This window comes from Hyperoodon ampullatus (assembly GCF_949752795.1).
Source record: "Hyperoodon ampullatus genome assembly, chromosome: 10".
NCBI lineage: Eukaryota > Metazoa > Chordata > Mammalia > Artiodactyla > Ziphiidae > Hyperoodon > Hyperoodon ampullatus.
The window spans coordinates 13,803,900-13,822,975 of NC_136923.1; the positions used below are offsets into that span (position 1 = coordinate 13,803,900).

A 19,076-nucleotide genomic window follows, 5' to 3' on the forward strand; every position below is an offset into this window, starting at 1 on the left:
AGTCTTCAGTGTCAAGACAAAACAGGGAAAATCATCAGAATTATTTTGGAGGCAACCAGAGGGCAAGCTCCTCCACATTTATTTCCTGAGCTCTCTACAGCTGGCTAAATGAGACTGTGCCAGCAAACCAGTAAACACCGCACCAATTTTCTTTTTTTTATAAACACAATTTCAGCTAAAAGACATTTCATAGTTAACAAATTGAATACTGAGCCAATTAGCCAGATCACCTACTTGCTAGCTGTAGCAACATTGGTTTTGTTGAAATATTAATTATCTAAAACAAGACTTCCTGCTTAACCTTCAAAACAAGCTTAAAATGCACTATTTTACATCACTGCCAAGGTTAAGAGGAAGATGTTTATGATGTGATTATAATTTATATTCCTGGATTTACCATTCATTTTAGAGGCATCAAGGCCACCTGGTCAAATGAAGGATACATGTGTGATGCTTAATTTCCAGTAGGAAATGGCAATGACACTCAAGGTGATAAATATGAAGGCTCCACAGATGTAATACATTCGTTCATCTCTAAGTGCCACTCTTTGCCCAAATTACCTACATTTCAGCAAGTTAAAAACCTCAACTCATGTAACATTTATACACAAATGTTTTCTAGCTTCAACATTTGGTTGGCAAACAGTAAATGACATCACACATCTACTGCTATGTAATGATATTTTAAGTTCTTCCCTCTAACCAATTAAAGAAAAAAATGCAAAAAATACTAAGAGTGAAAGCTATTTAGTTTAAGAGCTTTTACTGAGTGTCTGCTGCCTGTGGAGCACTGTATTACATGCTGGGCTATCAGGACAGGGAAGCCACAGAGCTGCCACCAGTAAACTAATATTCAAGACTTTGCTCCTTATCATTATTAAGACGTTGGTCATAGGGCAAATCAGAGAAAGAAACGGGATCAGAACCCAGTGTCTGGGACTCCTAGTTTGGTACTCTCAGGTAGGAGCATTTCTCCAATGGGTCTTGCATTTTCCACCATGAAGTATTCCATGGACTAATTATTATCTCTATTATCTGCCAAAGGGACCACTAAACGAATATTTTAAAAAACAGCTTACTTACAAAAGGCAATAAACAGCACTCCTATAAACTTCATTTTTTTTTTTTTTTTTAGAATACACTAACTAGGCCCTGATTAGCTGTGGCAAACAGTGGGTCTATTTTATAAACCAAGCGCATGACAGCTGTTCATCAGGAGTGGTCGTAACAGCCCTCTGATCAAAAAGTTACATGCACACCAATCACCTGACAACAAAGGAAATAAAGTCTTTGGGAGATCTCCTCTCTCCTCCTGCAGAACAACATCTCTTCCCGAAGCAAAGCACGTTTATCTTTGTCTCTGAGGTTTTTTTGCATGTAAAGGGTTAAAATGTCAAGGTTGCCATCCCTACTAGCATCTCTTTGGGACCCCTGCTTCCATGTAGAGTAACTTACTAGTCTGCTTATCCAACAAAAACGTACTGAACAAAGCAAGGCACTGGTAAACTTTCTAGTGGGGTTGATGAGCAACAGACAAACTGGTAGATACAATTATAGACTATTAGGGAAAATGTAAAGAAAATCAACAGGATATTGAAAAGATAGGACTGAGGGAAGCCACTTTGTCCAGCATGGCAAAGGTAGTTGATATCAGGATCTTGTACCAAAAAACCAAAAATGACCCTTATTGTGACTTTGGACTTTAACTCTGATTTGGAAGAAGTGGTGACAAGAGATGCCTTGTACCATCTCATGGGGGGTTAGGAAGGGGAGTGGGGAGTAAAATTTATTGCTACAGACAGGAGATAAAATTCTGGGAGGTTCTTACTTTCCATTGCCCAAATCCCTAACCTCATGAAATGTTTTCTCTTTTGCTGGTGGTTTGTCCTTTCCAGCACCCAGTATTGTTAGTTTCTCCATGTAGGGTACAGTGCTGTTGTTGAAAAAATAGGCACTAAATATTTGTTTTGATCAGGTTTAAATTTAACACATGCTTGTTTACTTCTTGGCTAATGAAGAAGGAATTACTGAAGAAGGAATGGGGTTTCTCCAGGTGGCACTTGCCTTATAAATCTATGGGATAACCTCTGAGGGTACCTGTTTACTAGAGACAAAGACAGAAAGACAGAGGACCTTCTACACAGCTTTTCACAGATATAAAAACTCTGTGTAACATAATGACATTTAATGACATCTAATCATATTTAATTGACAATTAATAATTTAAAATTATTAAGTGAAATTAAAAACACAAATGAGACTATTAGGAGCAGAACCTGATCAGCCATCAACGTCATGAAAACAAATAGCTTCACTTTTCTCCTCTACACCAGAAACTTGGCAGATATTTCCTAATTCTTAAAACAACCAAGTGAGGCAGGGAAACCAGAAAGAACATCCATCAGCAGCATCATGTGAGCTCTGTTCTCGAGCACTATCATGACTTCCTTAGCATCTTCAATCTTATTCTCTCATCTTTTGCAGAAATTTGGTGTTGAAAAATAAGACTAGTGATATTGAAATCCTGAACTGCACTCAGTGCGGTCTCTTACTGGCCAAAGAACAAAGCACAGCTTCACCTTTTCACCCACGGATGCAGGTGGAGGTTGGTTAACAATATGACATCCAGAAAAAAAAGAGTCCAGCTCTTTTACTAGTACCACACTCCAAACTCAGTTTTGAGTTTCTTGGCAAATTGTTTCCTCTGATGGAGATGCATTTTCACTGCAGTAGAAATAAAAGAGAGACTATGGTGTAGTGATGAATCAGGCAAGTATTGAAGTCAAATGACCTGGAATCTGCTCCTGGCCTTTCAACTTCCTAGTTGAGTGGACTTTGGCAAGTCATTTAACTTTTTCATACCTCTGCTCTCTCCTTTGTAAAATGGGAATATCAAGAGTACCAGTGTCTAGAGTTGAGATAGGATTAAAAGACAATTCATATTTGACTGCCTGGCACATGCAAATCAGGTAAGAATTGTTAGCTCCTGTTGTTATTACAGGTGGTTGGTTGGGGATGTGTGAACTGATGATTGGACTTACAGAAAGCTCCCACTGTACTGAACATGATGTAGATTTCAAGGCACTGAGCATGTTTTACAGAAGCACATATATGAGAATTTTTCTAATCTTTAGCCAGTAAACAGATATACTTCAAGGTCTTGAGGTAAAATGCAGAATAAATAAATAATCTTCACTCTACTCACTCCCTACCACCATCTTCTACTCTGCTGTATTCACCTCTTTCTGCTCTGTGTACTCCAGCCACACAGGTGGGTCTTATTCGATTCCCCTAAATGTGCCACATTCTATTCTACCACAGTGCCTTTGCACATCCTGTATTTTCTGTCTGGAAAATGCTTCCTCTTGAGTCCTTACATATCCTTCAGATCTCAATTAGAGTCCCTTCCTCAGGGGAAATTACCATCTGTCTATGTTCACTTCCTTTGTTACAAATTGCAAAGTACCAAAAGCATTTTTTTCCTGTTTACCTCAGTGGATGATTACATATTTCTTGTGTAATTACTTGATGAACACCCCCTGCCCCCTGTTAGAATGTGAACTCTAAGAAGAGGGACTGGGTCCTGTTTTCTTGCCTTTCTCAGCAAAGAGCGGGTAACTACAAAAAAATTCTGAACTAATGAATGTCATATACAGCCTATGTTTTCTCCTCTGCTGAAATGCCTTGCTCTTTTCTCCATACCCCTCCATTTTGCCTCTCCTTGAACAACTGTCTAACCAACTACCTTATAAATAAGCACCACTTTCAGGCCATTGCTCCATTCCCTCTCTGCTGCTGCTTATTCTGTCCTTTGTTCCTTAGAAATCAAGACTTCAACCTTCCTAATACTCACCACACTTGAGGTTACTTGTCCAATATCTGTCTTCCCTGTTGGATGTAAGTTTCATATTTGTCTAGTTCATTGATGTGCTCCTGCTCATCTAACACAGCACTTACTACTTAGTTGGTATTCATTAAATATTTATGGAAAGAAAGAAAAACAAACACACAAAGGAAATCTCCACACTGAATATTGATAACTCAATTTTTTGCAACACATGTACTTGGATGATGTGGTGGTACTTCCCAAAGGTACTTAATTTTTCAAATATGCAGGAGGATTAACAATTTCCTGATAGTATAGATAATTGCTTAGCAGAAATCTCAGGTTGTGATTACTGAGGTTGAATTATATGCAGGATCAATGGTTGTTTAGAGTATAATGAAGCTTAGTATCTTAGAGAGAGCAATTGCTAACTGTTTTTGAAACCTTGGAACATCTACCATGTTTAATGCTCAGTAAAATGTAAAAACATGAATACAGTTGGATTTGGAGGGTGTACACGGACCAGTGACAGGACCAGACAAAACCACCCTAGTACCGGAGCATTTGCAGATGAAGTACCAGAGCACTTGTAGACAAAGGAGATAAGAAAGCACTTCCCTGGTGGCGCAGTGGTTGAGAGTCTGCCTGCTGATGCAGGGGACACGGGTTCGAGCCCTGGTCTGGGAGGGTCCCAGATGCCGCGGAGCGACTGGGCCCGTGAGCCACGGACGGCTACTGAGCCTGCGCGTCTGGAGCCTGTGCTCTGCAACGGGAGAGGCCACGATAGTGAAAGGCCTGCGCACCGCGATGAAGAGTGGCCCCCACTTGCCACAACTAGAGAAAGCCCTCGCACAGAAACGAAGACCCAACACAGCAAAAATAAATAAATAAATTAAAAAAAAAAAAAGAAAGCACAGCATTCATGTGTTAATGTACATTCTGTACATGAACAGGTGAAGGCATGTTGATAAACATACAAATTATATTTCCCTGGCATATTTCATTCTCACAATTTTAAAATACTATCTTTATGCTTCTTCTGAGGACACTGGTGTTGAGAGGAGGGTGGAAACTTTCTCAAGGTCACACAGCCTTTCGGTGGTAGATACAGAGAATGTCAGGTCCAAAGGCAACGTGGGGGTTGAAAGGTCTAAGCAAATTTAGGAGAAATCACTTATTATAAATTACTCTAGTGGAGATAAGAAAACTGACATTTCAAAATAAACGCTGGGTCAGTAGTATTCTCTGTTCTAAGAAAACCCACTAAGGACCATTTAAGGTGTGCAAATATACGCCAATTACCTCCACACAGTTTTTGGAAGAGTTAGAAGTGGAGATGCGCTGGCCAATGTTAAATGGTCTGGTTGCTTATTCAGTAGTTATCTTAGGACTTCGATGCCTTACAGAAAATTATTTCTCTGTGGATTTAGAGTTTCCCTGGCCTGTAAGATGGTGATTGCTCATAAGAAATTGTAAGCATTCTTGCTTGAGAGGTTGAGGAAAACAGAACTAAGACTCTGAGGAGTAAGGAAAAAAATGAGTTCTTCCTCAAATTTGAGGAACCAGTAAATTAGGTTTTCAAGGCTCCAAATGTGATGTTATTTAAGATTACATAGCTCAGAATTCATCGATTTTAAATTTTATATAACACAGCCAAAGGCAATATGCTTTGCTTACAGGAAAGTAAGATGGAGTCTACAGTTAATGTGATATACGCATCGTATTTCTTTGATCTTATGATGCTATTAATGGATACTTCTTGATTTCAAAACTTGCTATAAAGCTACAGTAAATAACACAGTGTGGTACTGGATAAGAACAGACATATAGATCAAGGGAGTAGAAATTAACTCTTATACTTAGAGTAAATTGATTTTTGACAAGAGTGCACGACCATTCAATGGAAAAAGAATCATTTTTTCATTAACGGTTCTGGGACAAACGGATATCCACATGCAAAAGAATACATTTGAGAAAATTTAAAAAGAATGAAGTTGGACCCCAACTTCAACATATCCAAAAATTAACTGAAAATGGATCACAGGCCTAAACTCAAGAGCTAAAACTACAAAATATTTTATTAGAAAACATAGGAGTAAATTTTTGTGACTCTGGATTAAGCAATGGTTTCTTAGATATGACATCAAAAGCACATGTAACATTGTATATATGTGCCTCATCTTCTTTATCCATTCATCTGTCAATGGACACTTAGGTTGCTTCCATGTCCTGGCTATTGTAAACAGAGCTGCAATGAACATTGTGGTACATGACTCTTTTTGAATTATGGTTTTCTCAGGGTATATGCCCAGTAGTGGGATTGCTGGGTCATATGGTAGTTCTACTTTTAGTTTTTTGAGGACCCTCCATACTGTTCTCCATAGTGGCTGTACCAATTCACATTTCCACCAGCAGTGCAAGAGGGTTCCCTTTTCTCCACACCCTCTCCAGCATTTATTGCTTGTAGATTTTTTGATGATGGCCATTCTGACTGGTGTGATGTGAATACCGTATGCTAACACATATATATGGAATCTAAAAAAAAAAAAAAAGGTTCTGAAGAACCTAGGGGCAGGACAGGAATAAAGATGCGGATGTAGAGAGTGGACTTGAGGACACGGGGAGGGGGAAGGGTAAGCTGGGATGAAGTGAGAGAGTGGCATGGACATATATACACTACCAAATGTAAAATCGATAGCTAGTGGGAAGCAACTGCATAGCACAGGGAGATCAGCTTGGTGCTTTGTGAACACCTAGAGGGGTGGGATAGGGAGGGTAGGAGGGAGACGCAGAGGGAGGAGATATGGGGATGTACGTATATGCATAGCTGATTCACTCCGTTATACAGCAGAAACGGAACACACCACTGTAAAGCAATTATACTCCAATAAAGACGTTAAAACAACAAAAAAGCACATGTAACAAAAGAAAAAATAGATAAATTGACTTCATCAAAATGAAAACTTTTGTAGTTGAAATGACGTCATTAAGGAACTGAAAAGACAACATATAGAACTGGAGAAATTATTTGCAAATCATGTATCTGATAAGGAACTTGTATCCAGTATATATAAAGTAATGTTACAGCACAATAATGGAAATCCAAATAACCCAATTAAGAAACGGGCGTAAGATTTGAATATATATATCTCCAAAGACAATATTACCAATAGTCAGTAAACACATAAAAAGTTGTTCAATATCATTAGCCCTTAGAGAAATGCAAATTAAAACCAGAGTAAGATATCACTTCACACCCACTATGACAGCTAAAATAAAAAAGACAGGCAATAACAAGTGTTGGTAAGGATATGCAGAGATTGGAACCCTCATACACTGTTAGTAGATTATAAAATGACACAGCCAATTTAGAAAATAGTTTGGCAGTTGCTCAAAATGTTAGCATAAAGTTACCATTTGACCTAGCAATTCCACTCCTAGGAAGATACCTGAAAGAAATAAAAACATGTGTCCACATTGAAAAACCTGTAAATCAATGTTTACAGCTGCATTACTCAGAACAGCCAAAGAGTGGAAACAACGCAAATGTCCAACAACTGATGAATGGACAAACAAAATGGTATTTTTCCATACAATGGCCTATTATTTGGCCATATAAAGAAACGAAGTACTGTTACACACTACAACATAGATGAGCCCTGCTAACATCACGCTAAGTGAAATAAGGCACAAAAGGCCACATACTGCATGATACCACTTATATGAAATGGCCAGAATGGGAAAATTCAGAGAGACAGAAATTAGGTTAGTGGTTGTCCGGTGCTGGGCGGAATGAAGAATGACTGTTAATGAGTACAGGGATTCTTTTTAAGATGATGAAACTGCACTGAAACTAGACAGTGGTGATGGTTATACAACTTTGTGAATAGGTTAAAAACTAACTAAATTGTACATCTTAAACTGTTGAATTATATAGTATGTGACATATCTTAATAAAACTGTTACTGAAAAAAGATGGTACTGGAAGTCAGAGGCAACACTTTTAACGAATTTTGTTTTTAAAAGAGAAACACTAAAAAAAAAAAGTACTCAGTTCAGGGAAATAGACTATTTTAGAGGAAACAGTACCTCATAGGGTAGTAAAGGCCAAGGCATTTCTGTTTCTCTTATATTTTTACATGGGCTGATTCATATATTCATTCAGCTTAATTTATTCCATAAGGATTTATTCAGCACCTATTCATAAATACCTGCCCTCTGGGTGGTAGCGTTTGAATACAATAGGAGAAAGTAATCGCTGAACTTAAAATTAAGAAAATCCATTTGTTGACTCCCTCACATCCCCTAACCCCTCTTAAATAAATCTGGGCTGCTTAAAAGATAGTCTATAAGGCATAATTAAACTAAACTTTATGAGGTCAAGCTAACAGACTGCTCACAGCACAAGACTGCATTGAATTTGGGGTGGGAGAGAAGTAAATGTTATGAAAAAAAGAAAAAAACAAATTTGAAACGCTAAAGATATACAACAATGCAAATATTTTGCAGCAGATCAACACTGTAAATATCACTACTGTGTACCCTAAATACACATATCAGGAATAGATTACTGGCTGGCAGCACCATCCGTCAAGGGTTTAGCGGCTAGTACAGAATTGCATCTCTGGTAAAATATCTAACAGAATAACTTAGCTCTTGGAAAAACACAGACACACACACACATGAACTCACACACACATGCACACACACCTTATCATCATACTCCTGAGTTTGAGATTTAACCTCTGAACCCTAAAGCATTTGTTCTCTCCAGGGACCACATATTACAGCTGTGAAGTAAAAAACCAGCCAGCGTGGTGCATAAAATACATGTCCACTAGGAGCCAACTGGCTTGTTCTGATTAGAGGCGACTCAGTGAAAGGTGCTGATTGGGAAGACAGCAGAATCGGGCCCTTGATAGCACAGGGGCTTCTTTCTGCAGCCAGAAATGTCATAACACGAATCGTAACAATGCATGAGAGGCCACAGTAGAACTGTTACAGACACAGGTTGGTCAGATACTCTAAATGTGATAATAGCTAGTTTCTAGGACTTTAGAGTGCCAGACAAAAAGGTCAAATTCAGGGAAAATGACCTAGAAAAAAGAAGTCGAGAGAGAGGGTCTAGGGGCCAAAAAAACAACTCAGAATCACTTCAAATCGTTACACTATGGAGAAAGGGTCAATTCCACCTATTTTATACCAGGCTATTCCAAGAGATGGGCAGAAATTTGCTGGCAAAAAGGAAAGCTTACTCTGAACTTCCACAGAGTACTATTTTTTTCCAGTATTTCATCAAATCATACTACACAAAGATTAAAACCCCTTTTATGCTCCCCAGAGGAAAATACAAAGCGTGACACAAAACTTGCCCAGATTATTCCACATTTAATCAAGGTCGTCCCTCTCAATACTTTGCTTCCTAATACAGTTCAGTTACAAAAGTACCTGACCTCGGTCTCACTCCTAGGTGGTTTTATTTTTTCCTTGATGGAGGTGGTCAGGAAAGAAAAGAACTGTGCATACGTTGGTCTACTAGTTTCTTACCGTGGCCATAAACAAGTTACCACAAATTTGGTGGCTTTAAACAAAAGTAACCTATTCTCTCAAATTCTGAAAGCTATTAGCCTGAAATCAAGGTGTCGGCAGGGCTGTGTTCACTGCGAAGGCTCTAATCCTCCCTGGGCTCTTCCAGCTTATGATGGCCATTGGCAACCGTTGGTGCCCCTTGGCTTCTTCTCTCCAACCTCTGCCTACATGGTCACAGTGCCTTCTCCTCTGTGTGTCTCCTCTTTTGTCTCTTGAAAAGTCCTTGCCATGGAAGGCAGCTATGCTAACCACGATACCACCAACGCCTGGGCAAGGACCTTGCCATGGGATACAGGGTCTAAATGCTTAACTCTGGATGATCTCAAGATCTTTAATTTAATTACATCTCTAAAGACCCGCTTTTCCAATTTGTTCCACAACTGCGTTTTCACTCATCATTCCTTGCCTCTTGGTATAATGCAATTTTCCAAAGCGTTTTCCATTTTTGCCAACAAAGTCTTCCCACTGACAGGTTCTAGGTGGATGTATCTTGTGGTAAATTATGATTCTAACCACTACCGGTGGTCAATTAGATTCTGAATTTGAACCATAATCTCTCACATAAAAACTCTTGAAAAAGAATGCAATATGATGAGAGTGTTCTCTAGGTCAACACCTTCTCCCATTCAAAAACTGCTGCCTCTTTCAACTAACTGGTGACACCTAACTGATGGTAGACCAAAACTTCACATTTACAGCGCAGTGAGGGTCAGACTTGATCCTCATTGTCTAAAAACTGAACTTGAAAAACAGTCAAACAAAATTATTTTAACATTTAGTGACTGAATTATTCACAACAATAAAACAAAAAGGGATGACATTTTAGTAACATTACTTAAAAAAAAAAGATACGAAGTGTTAATTGTTTTTAACTTGGTGATTTCTTTTAAAGCCCTGACTCATCAAGCCTGTATAAACACCTCTCTGGTCCTGGTTGCCAATTTTAATGTGTTCTGTATTCTTAGAATGCTCCTGAATTTAAAAAAATTCTCTATACTTCATTGATTTAGTCATGAACTACTCTTTGTCACACCGCAAACTGGACTGTGGGGATGACTGAAGGAAATATACCTAATAAACGAATAGCTACAATTAACTAGCATCTGTACATTAACAGGTTTTGTGGAAGAGACAGAAAAAAAAATACAAGTGAGAATAATGCTGTGTACTTGTGAATTTCAACTCTTTGTACCACATATCGCAACTGTCCGCACCACTAAGAACCAACAGCACACCTATGTACTAACTAGTTCTGCATTATGAAATTTTCAACAGACACCAATTGTCACCAGCATTCTTTTTAGTACTATGGTAAGTGGCAGACAATACCTACTAAAAACATTATTTTAGAAACTCAGCAAGTTTTGGTTTGAATTCTTCTAACCAAATGAGAAATTTTTAATTCTTTTATGGAGGATCAAAGCCCTCTATTGATAAATGTTAGCAGCTTTTCAATTCAAATACTTCTTAGTTGATCAAGTTTTAATTGATCTAAATATTCACAAATTATTTATCCAAACAGTCATCCATCAACATTTTATTGCTCAGAAACAAAAGTCTGCCTATTTAAGCAGCCTTCCTAATTAAAAATCAGTCAAGTCAGTCCTGAGTTTGGCCATCTATCAAACTCCCAGTTATTGTTCTGATTGCACATTTTATTCTTTGGTTATGAAAGATAAACTAAACATTAAAAGCAATGAACATTTGAAATTTACTGTGAATAACTGTAATGATCAAGACTCAAAAATCAGGTTGCTGGGCTTCCCTGGTGGCGCAGTGGTTGAGAGTCCGCCTGCCGATGCAGGGGACATGGGTTCGTGCCCTGGTCCGGGAAGATCCCACACGCTGCGGAGCAGCTGGGCCTGTGAGCCATGGCTGCTGAGCCTGTGCGTCCAGAGCCTGTGCTCCGCAATGGGAGAGGCCCGCGTACCACAAAAAAAAAAAAAAAAAAAGCCAGGTTGCCAAAAGCCCCAGTTGGAGTACAGTCAAACATTCTAAATTTAATATATTAATCTTTATTACCACCATCACCACAATTGTCAGAGGGTACCTAAGTTAAGGAGAACTCAGACAAGGCTTACTTCAGTACCCATTAGAAAGATATTTTTCAATGATGTTATCTGATCAGTTACTGTTCATCAATGTGATATTTTCACCATAAAAATTGTTGACTGCACATAACTGATAAACCAAAATTAATCTCAGAATGGATTGGTTTATTGAGTTCTTTATATATATATATATATATATATATAGAGAGAGAGAGAGAGAGAGAGAAAGAGGGAGAAAGAGAGAGAGAGAGAGTCATAGAAGACCAATATGGGGTGGTTTTTGCACCTAAGGCTCCCTTTCATTTATCATCTTCATCTTTCTTCTTTTTTCTTCCTTTTCCTCTTCTATTCCCTTCCTCATAATACAAGCTCGGGAGGTACATATGCAGGGTTTGAACAGAGTGTACCAATCTAGTTTCTTTTCCCACCTCATGCGAGGTACCAACAGAGATCAGCATATCCATCACTTCCTTCAAAAGAACACCACCTTGGGCTTCCCTGGTGGCGCAGTGGTTGAGAGTCCGCCTGCCGATGCAGGGGACGCGGGTTCGTGCCCCGGTCTGGGAGGATCCCACGTGCCGCGGAGCGGCTGGGCCCGTGAGCCATGGCCGCTGGGCCTGCGCGTCCGGAGCCTGTGCTCCGCGACGGGAGAGGCCACAGCAGTGAGAGGCCCGCGTACCACAAAAAAAAAAACAAAAAAAAAAAACAAAAAAAAAAAGAACACCAGCTTGCCCACAGCCAAGACCATGCCATTTTCCCTATAGCAGGCAGGCGACTTGATTTTGTTAAGTGATTTAATTTTACCGTAAGCAATTTGGAGGTACTTATGTATGAATTATAGTCATCCCCAGCAGGAGATGAGTAGTATTAAGTCTTCTGTTTTGAAGGTCTGAACTGTTATAAAACAGCTGAACTTCTTCCAGGAAGAAGGCCCCAAACAATGTTTATGAAGCTATCAGTTTGACAGGCTAAAATCTGAGAGTTATTGGATTAGTCTCTTGGAAGCTCTTCTTAACAATCTACATTTAAAGTACATCTTTTTTCACATGTGGGGGAGGAATAATACAGGAGTAAAAAAACTTATAATAACATGTCATTTACTGCTTGGGGATATAAAGTTTGCCAACTCACAGTTATTTATCATAAAATATCAATATTCAGAATGTTTTACAACCTACTAGCAATAAACTGGAAATTTGCATATTAACTTTTAGAGAAGAAATATTGTTCTTAATTATTCTCATATGGAACCTGAAACCAATTATATTAAAATTAGAGCCACAAATGTATGCATAATTGTGGTACACAACATTATGGTTTTAGATATTAACAGCAAATCAACATTCTGACAGCATCAGGACGCTGTAACTAAAAAATTAAAAACAAACTAATGATGGATGTACTATATGAAAGGTTGTAAACACATTGAAAAATCCAAGTTTGTGTCTACAAAAGAAATTTTTTATTAGTCACCCAAATCTATAGTTTGAACATGAATTCCACGAGGAAAGTGTAGTTTTAGCTGTCATGAGGAACTATGCATGTCAAATGCCATGTAATGAGCATCTGCTCAAAAGTCAGGTAGCCAGATTCCTATGCTGGGTCCTCTCCCTTCCACTGCAGCCTTGGTGAAAATTATCTCATTTCACAAAATCTGCAGATTCTTTACCTATGAAAGAAAAATAATGCCTATACTTCCTTGGGTTATGTTGAGAACTAAATGGGATAATGCTTCCAAAGTGCTTAGCCTAATCTCCGACCTAGAGTAATCAAATCATAATAAAAATTATAACAATAGCTAACAGTTATTAACCCCTAATGTGTGCCAGACAATGATCTAGGAATTTTAGGCAATATTAATTTATGCGATCTTCACAATAAAGGAGGTAGAGTTATTAACCCTATTTTATGGATAAAGAAACTGAGGCAGAGAGAAGGACCTTGTCCCAGGTCACAGGGTTACAGGATAAATTGAATTTCAACCCAGGGAATCTAACTCCAGGGCTTGTGCTCTTACTCCCTATACCTAAGTGTTTAATAAAGGTTAGTTATTATTCTTGTTTTAAAAAGACAGAAAAAGGAGGGGAAAAGAGGGGAAGAGAAGAAAAGACAGAAGGAAAATACAGAAGCAGTTTTTTCATCATTTTCTCATGCTAGGAATTATTCTGGGCTTTTGCATATGCTTTATAATTTAAACTTCATAACACCCTAAGGGGGAAGTATGGTTATCCCCAGGGCTCTGATGAGATGTCTCAGTTCTAGAAACATTATAAGACACATAAAGTGGAATGGAGCAATGGACAACATTCCATTCTATCTAAACTTAGGCAATATAGTATCTCAGTTTCTCAAGCCCACATTCACAAATTTTTAAAATAGTGACTTGGGTATTTTATAAGCGTGTAAGTGTAGATTACAACTTACTTAAAAAAATCCACATCTATATGTCAGTGAACAAAATTGCCTTGTTGCCTAATTGTGTAAGGTGATTCTCAAGCAGATTTGGATTGGGATGCTTGGCTGGGAAGTGGGTAGGTAGGGTGACAGAACTGTAGCACTGCATTCTGTATAGACACAGCCTCTGAAAAAATCCCCACCATGAAGCAGTGAAAGTAATGAACTGAAATTCCTTCTACTCCTGGCCTTATCTTCTGATTCAGGTAACTATGTAAGAGTTAAAGAACATTCAACTTGCTTTACCCCTTGTGAGAAGGGGAGGTTAAAGGAAAGCTATTCCTGAACACTTCATTGAAGCTATATATACTCTCATGCCAGGTCTTCAGGATACAAGTAAACTTTGATGGCATATTTTAACATATGATGCCCCAACACATACCCTTATCTGGAAGTAGGATGTCAATTGTCTTCTACACAAACTCAAGGTGGAAATACTTGCATCTACCTCCAAAGCACTCCCCAAGGACTGCCAGAAAGTCCTTAAATGCAGTGGTTCAACTCATACCCCAAACATGGCCTGATGACTTTAACATCCAATCCTTATAACTTATTCATTTATTCAACAACTATTATTGCAGGTTTACTAAATGCCAGGCACTGGGTAGACCCTGGTAAATTAATCAATCAAGTTTGCTAGCCCAAGGTGAAACAGTGGGACTAGATGGTAGAAGGGGCATTGGTAGTCTACTATTAGAAACAGGCTAAGTGACAGAAAGAGAAGTGATTGACCCTGGCTTAATATTGCAAGGGGACTGAAAACAAAATGTGCTCCAAATTACATTACAATACTCTATGCTCATGAAAATGTCCACACCTTATCAAGAGTGACTTCAATTATGCTATGCCTGTTTAATCAAGGAAAGTTTTCTGTCCTAAGAAAAGTGGGGGTAATTCTTAGAGGTATCATCTCCATTAATTAGATTTTTTGCTTATGTGAATTAATTCATTTTTTAAATGCTAAATACAAGAGATTATCAAATTCTGTCTACAAAAGCAGTATGAAAATATTTTTTAAATAAATCATAAATGATGTCTACCTTATAAAATTATCCTGTGGATAAAATTACAGAAGGTATATAAATGAGATTTGAAGGTGTAATATGTTAGATAAAGATGAAGGGATTTTTTTTGTTATAAATCAAAGTGAGTCTAACGTAGACACAAATCAAGGTACGCTGGATTAGGAACTGAAGCTGCCATTCCTTGGTTCTCACTTATTAATTGTGTAAATAACAAGTAATTTAGTTACTTCAATCTTCAGTTTAATTTTTTTTTTTTTAAAGATACAGGCCAGGAAACCTTTAAGGTCCGTTTCAGCCATAAAATCATATGATTAAAAATGAAGAAATATTCTTACTTGAGTATTATAGTGCAGTAAGTATGGTCAAAAGGCAACATTTTTTTTCCCTCAATGATTATGAAAATGCTTGGGAGAAAGCAATTACTCAGTAACATTTAAAAGATGTCATTGTTATGCTCCACCTTACATCACTGAAGAAAAATATTTTATTCTAACCTATTAAAGATGATTTTTGAATAGAGGCAATGTCTTTTCATTTTTTTTTAATTTAGAAAGGATAGAAAAGAAAGGTCTAGAAACTATATGTTAACGATCAAAATGCTAGACTCCGGAAAATGACTAGAATAGAAAGGGTGCGGGTTTACCAAAAAAAAACACCCTCCCCCAAAATAACTTTATACATATATTTTCTTTGTTGTGTCACTGAATAGGCAATAAATAAAGCAATTTGTTTATTCCTACATATAAATTATTCTAGACTCTGGAGATATCAGGATGGACAAGATAGTCTCACCTCTCTTAGAACTTAGATTCTATCATAGAAGTCAAATAATGAGAAAAAAGGAATACACAAAATCATTCCAGATCATAGTGAGTCCTAATGATTGAAAACGAGGTTGTTATGTAGAAAAGTAGAGCGCAACAAAAAGGCAGGCAGAAGACAGGAGAAGAAATGGAAGGAACTGCTTCTTAGGTTAGACATGGTGATATGGAAATTTTCTCTTAGGAGGTCACACCTAAATTGAGAACTAAGGATCATAGGAAGTGAGCATGTGAAAGATCAGGAGAAAAGCAAATAAGGCAGAGGGAGTGAAAGTATCAAGGACTGGTGCAAAAGATAGTTTGTCATTTTTGAGAAATGAAAACAAGACCATGGTAATGAATTTGAGATTTAGTCTAAGTGCAGTAGAAGGCATGAAGTGGCAAAGTAGAATGATCTCATTTACATGTTTAAAAGATTACTCTGGCTATTTTATGATAAATGTTTAAGGAAGATCTAGACAAGATTCACAGAGACCAGGTACAAGCGGATGTTGCAGAAACTGTACATCTTGATTTCAGCAAGGCATTTGGCAAAGATTCTCATTACTCTAAGAACAAGTAGGAGGTTCAAGTAGAGTATGTATGGGTAAATTTGTAGCTAATTGAACACGAGTAGGTGAAGGATATTGATTTATAAATTTAATCTCATTTTATTGGACATTCTCTACTGGCAGGCTGCCCTGTCCCGGTCAACATTTTGTATCAATTATTTGAATGGACACACGCTTATCACATTTTCTCTGACACTGAAGTAAAAGGATAATCAATGTCAGATTTAAAAAAAAGATTTAAAACAATTTCAACTGCGATGGAACAAAGGGTCACAACTCAGAAGGTGAATTTAATAGGAGTAAATATAAAATTCTGGATTTAGGTAATAAAATAATACAATTGGGTAGCTCTGGATTAATAGCTATTCATGAAAAATCAATCCTCTAATTTTATATGAAAAAAGTTGAAATATGAGACTGGGGTTTTAAAAAAAAGTGAATATCAGTGTCAGCCCTATTCATCAAAAGAGAAGCTCACATCGTGGGATACTACTGTTCCCACTGTCCTCTGCAAGGTCAAGGCACACGCATAGAGTTGGGTACATACATTTCTATAGGGTCACAGTTTAATAGATAATTGAATAAAATTGTGTTGTGAAGAAGATGGTTGTGGATTGAGTACCTGGAGAAGAAAAGAATTATGCGACAAGGGACATGAACATATTTTCACATGTCTGAACCTAACCAGAATCATAGAGTAAGCACTGGGAGTGAAGGTGATAGCCCAATTTAGCCCAATTTTAAGGAAGAGATATTGCGCTTGTTTTTGTGCTTTTGAATAACTACAGCAATCACAGGTCAGGATGCTTTGTGATGAAAAGGTGAGCTCTCTATCTTCAGAATTTTTCAAGCTGAATGCTTATCAGCTGACGATTCTGAGGGTGGCAGGATGTTAGGCGCAAGAAGTGGGATAAGCAGGGTGGATTCCGAACTCAGGCACCTCAACCACAAAACGAGTGGTATAGCTTTTACTTTGGCTAAACTCTTCTATTTAAATGACTATCCCTGCATATGAGATTCTATCTTTCCAATATTTTTAGTAGTAGAAATGCCTGGACTTCTACAAAAGGAGAGCCTTAAGAGTTAGTAATTTGTTTTTTAAATGTCATAAATTAGAAAAGCAAAAGGTTGTTAATGCTATGTTAATCTCTTTTCTGTTCTTGTTATTGTTACTGTTTTTTAAAAAATTTCCTACGCTATGAAATCCAAAAATCGATGAAGTACAAGAGTAATTGAATACAGAGATTTCCCTACTCTGAGAGTCTATGATTATTTTCTAAAATGAATCCAACAAAATCTATTTGTTAAAAATATAGATACCACATTTGTGTTAAACCAAAATAAATAAACACTTTGGTTCTGTAGCACTCAATCAGACATGTCCTCCTATTTTTCTGCTCACCTTAGATTATTTAGAAGACTACTGCAGAAGACATTCACAAAGAAAATAAGCCTGGTATCCCATATATACCTAATACCTAGAAAATTCATTTCTCAACTAATAAAAATGCCACCAAACAGCAATAAGAAATTAAGTACTGAATATTAGGTATATTTGATATTGCGTTTCTGGAGAGGATTTTGTTAATGAGAATATCCTACAGTGTTACTGCCAACAGACTTTGTAATTAGGAAAGCTTCGACATTCATGCACTGCTATATGAGTTGGGATTTTACACGAGGAAATATATAATCATAGGCAAATACATAAACCCTTAAAAATACAGCTGAACATCAATCCTTCAAGGTGTCTATACTCAAATGTGTACTCACTGCTCTTGCCTGTGGATTTTATTTTCAACTTGCTATTTCTAAATTCCACTATCTTTCACATGCTCATGAACTTTCATGAGCTGGTAGTCTTAAAAGATGGCAATTTGTTTTTTAAATGTTCTAAACCAGAAATATAGAAGGTAAAGCTTTGATTGCCTCTACTTTTTGTTTTTTGTAGTTGCTTTTAAAATTTTCCTTTTCCTTCAAATAAGAAAAAGTATTAGAGAGTTGTAGGATTAAGAGACTACCAAGCTTTTTTCTTTTCCAACTGTGAGCTTTATGGCTAAATCGCTTGTCACATTGACTATTAACTTACTGGCAATTCAACTGCTTGCTTATACATACTCTCTTTAAAATGTGTGTGTGTGTATGTGCGTGTACTTTGTTGTACATGTAAACTTATATGTGTATAAATTTGAGTGTATGTGAATTTATGTGTATAGAGCATCATATAACCAAATTATCATACAGTCAAACTATCTCAACCCTTATAAAAGCAGAAGAATACATCTTCCCATTCAGATTTACAGTTTACCCTACAATGAAAGATATTTTGCAAATATGAAAAAAGGGTAAAGAAGATCAACATGACAAAGTAAAATCTGTTTGGTTTTTTAAGATAAACTGTTTTAAAGGCTGATTGGTACAAGGCACAAAAACTCAAAGTCACATTTGCAGCAGGATATAATTGCTACTTACAAGCAAACTGAAGCTTTGCTTCTCTGCTAACAATTGTTCCAAATGAGTTTGTTGCTCTGCACTGGTACGTTCCAGCGTCTTGGGTTTTATTGGGGTTATTGATCAACAAGCTGCCTTCAACAACACTGTAGCGGAAATCCATACCAATGTCAACATCTGTTCCATTTAACTTCCACCTATAGTATAAAAATGCCAGTAGATAAAGCCTTGTAATATTAATCAATAATTCTGAGTTGTCTAAAATATATAAAAACTATGAATCACATGAAATATCATCTATGAGTGTT

General features: G+C 37.4%; 1 protein-coding gene across 4 annotated transcripts in view; it reads right to left on the reverse strand.

Annotated features, from left to right (window-relative positions):
- Window positions 1-19,076, reverse strand: part of CNTN4 (contactin 4) — a gene marked incomplete at both ends in the record, with an annotated part of 500,776 nt that overhangs the window by 306,940 nt on the left and 174,760 nt on the right. For all 4 annotated transcript variants that reach the window (XM_079712380.1, XM_079712378.1, XM_079712379.1 and 1 more), the window contains one exon: window positions 18,790-18,965. In XM_079712380.1, the coding sequence (XP_079568506.1) occupies window positions 18,790-18,965 (176 nt within the window). The remainder of the gene's footprint in view (window positions 1-18,789; window positions 18,966-19,076) is intronic.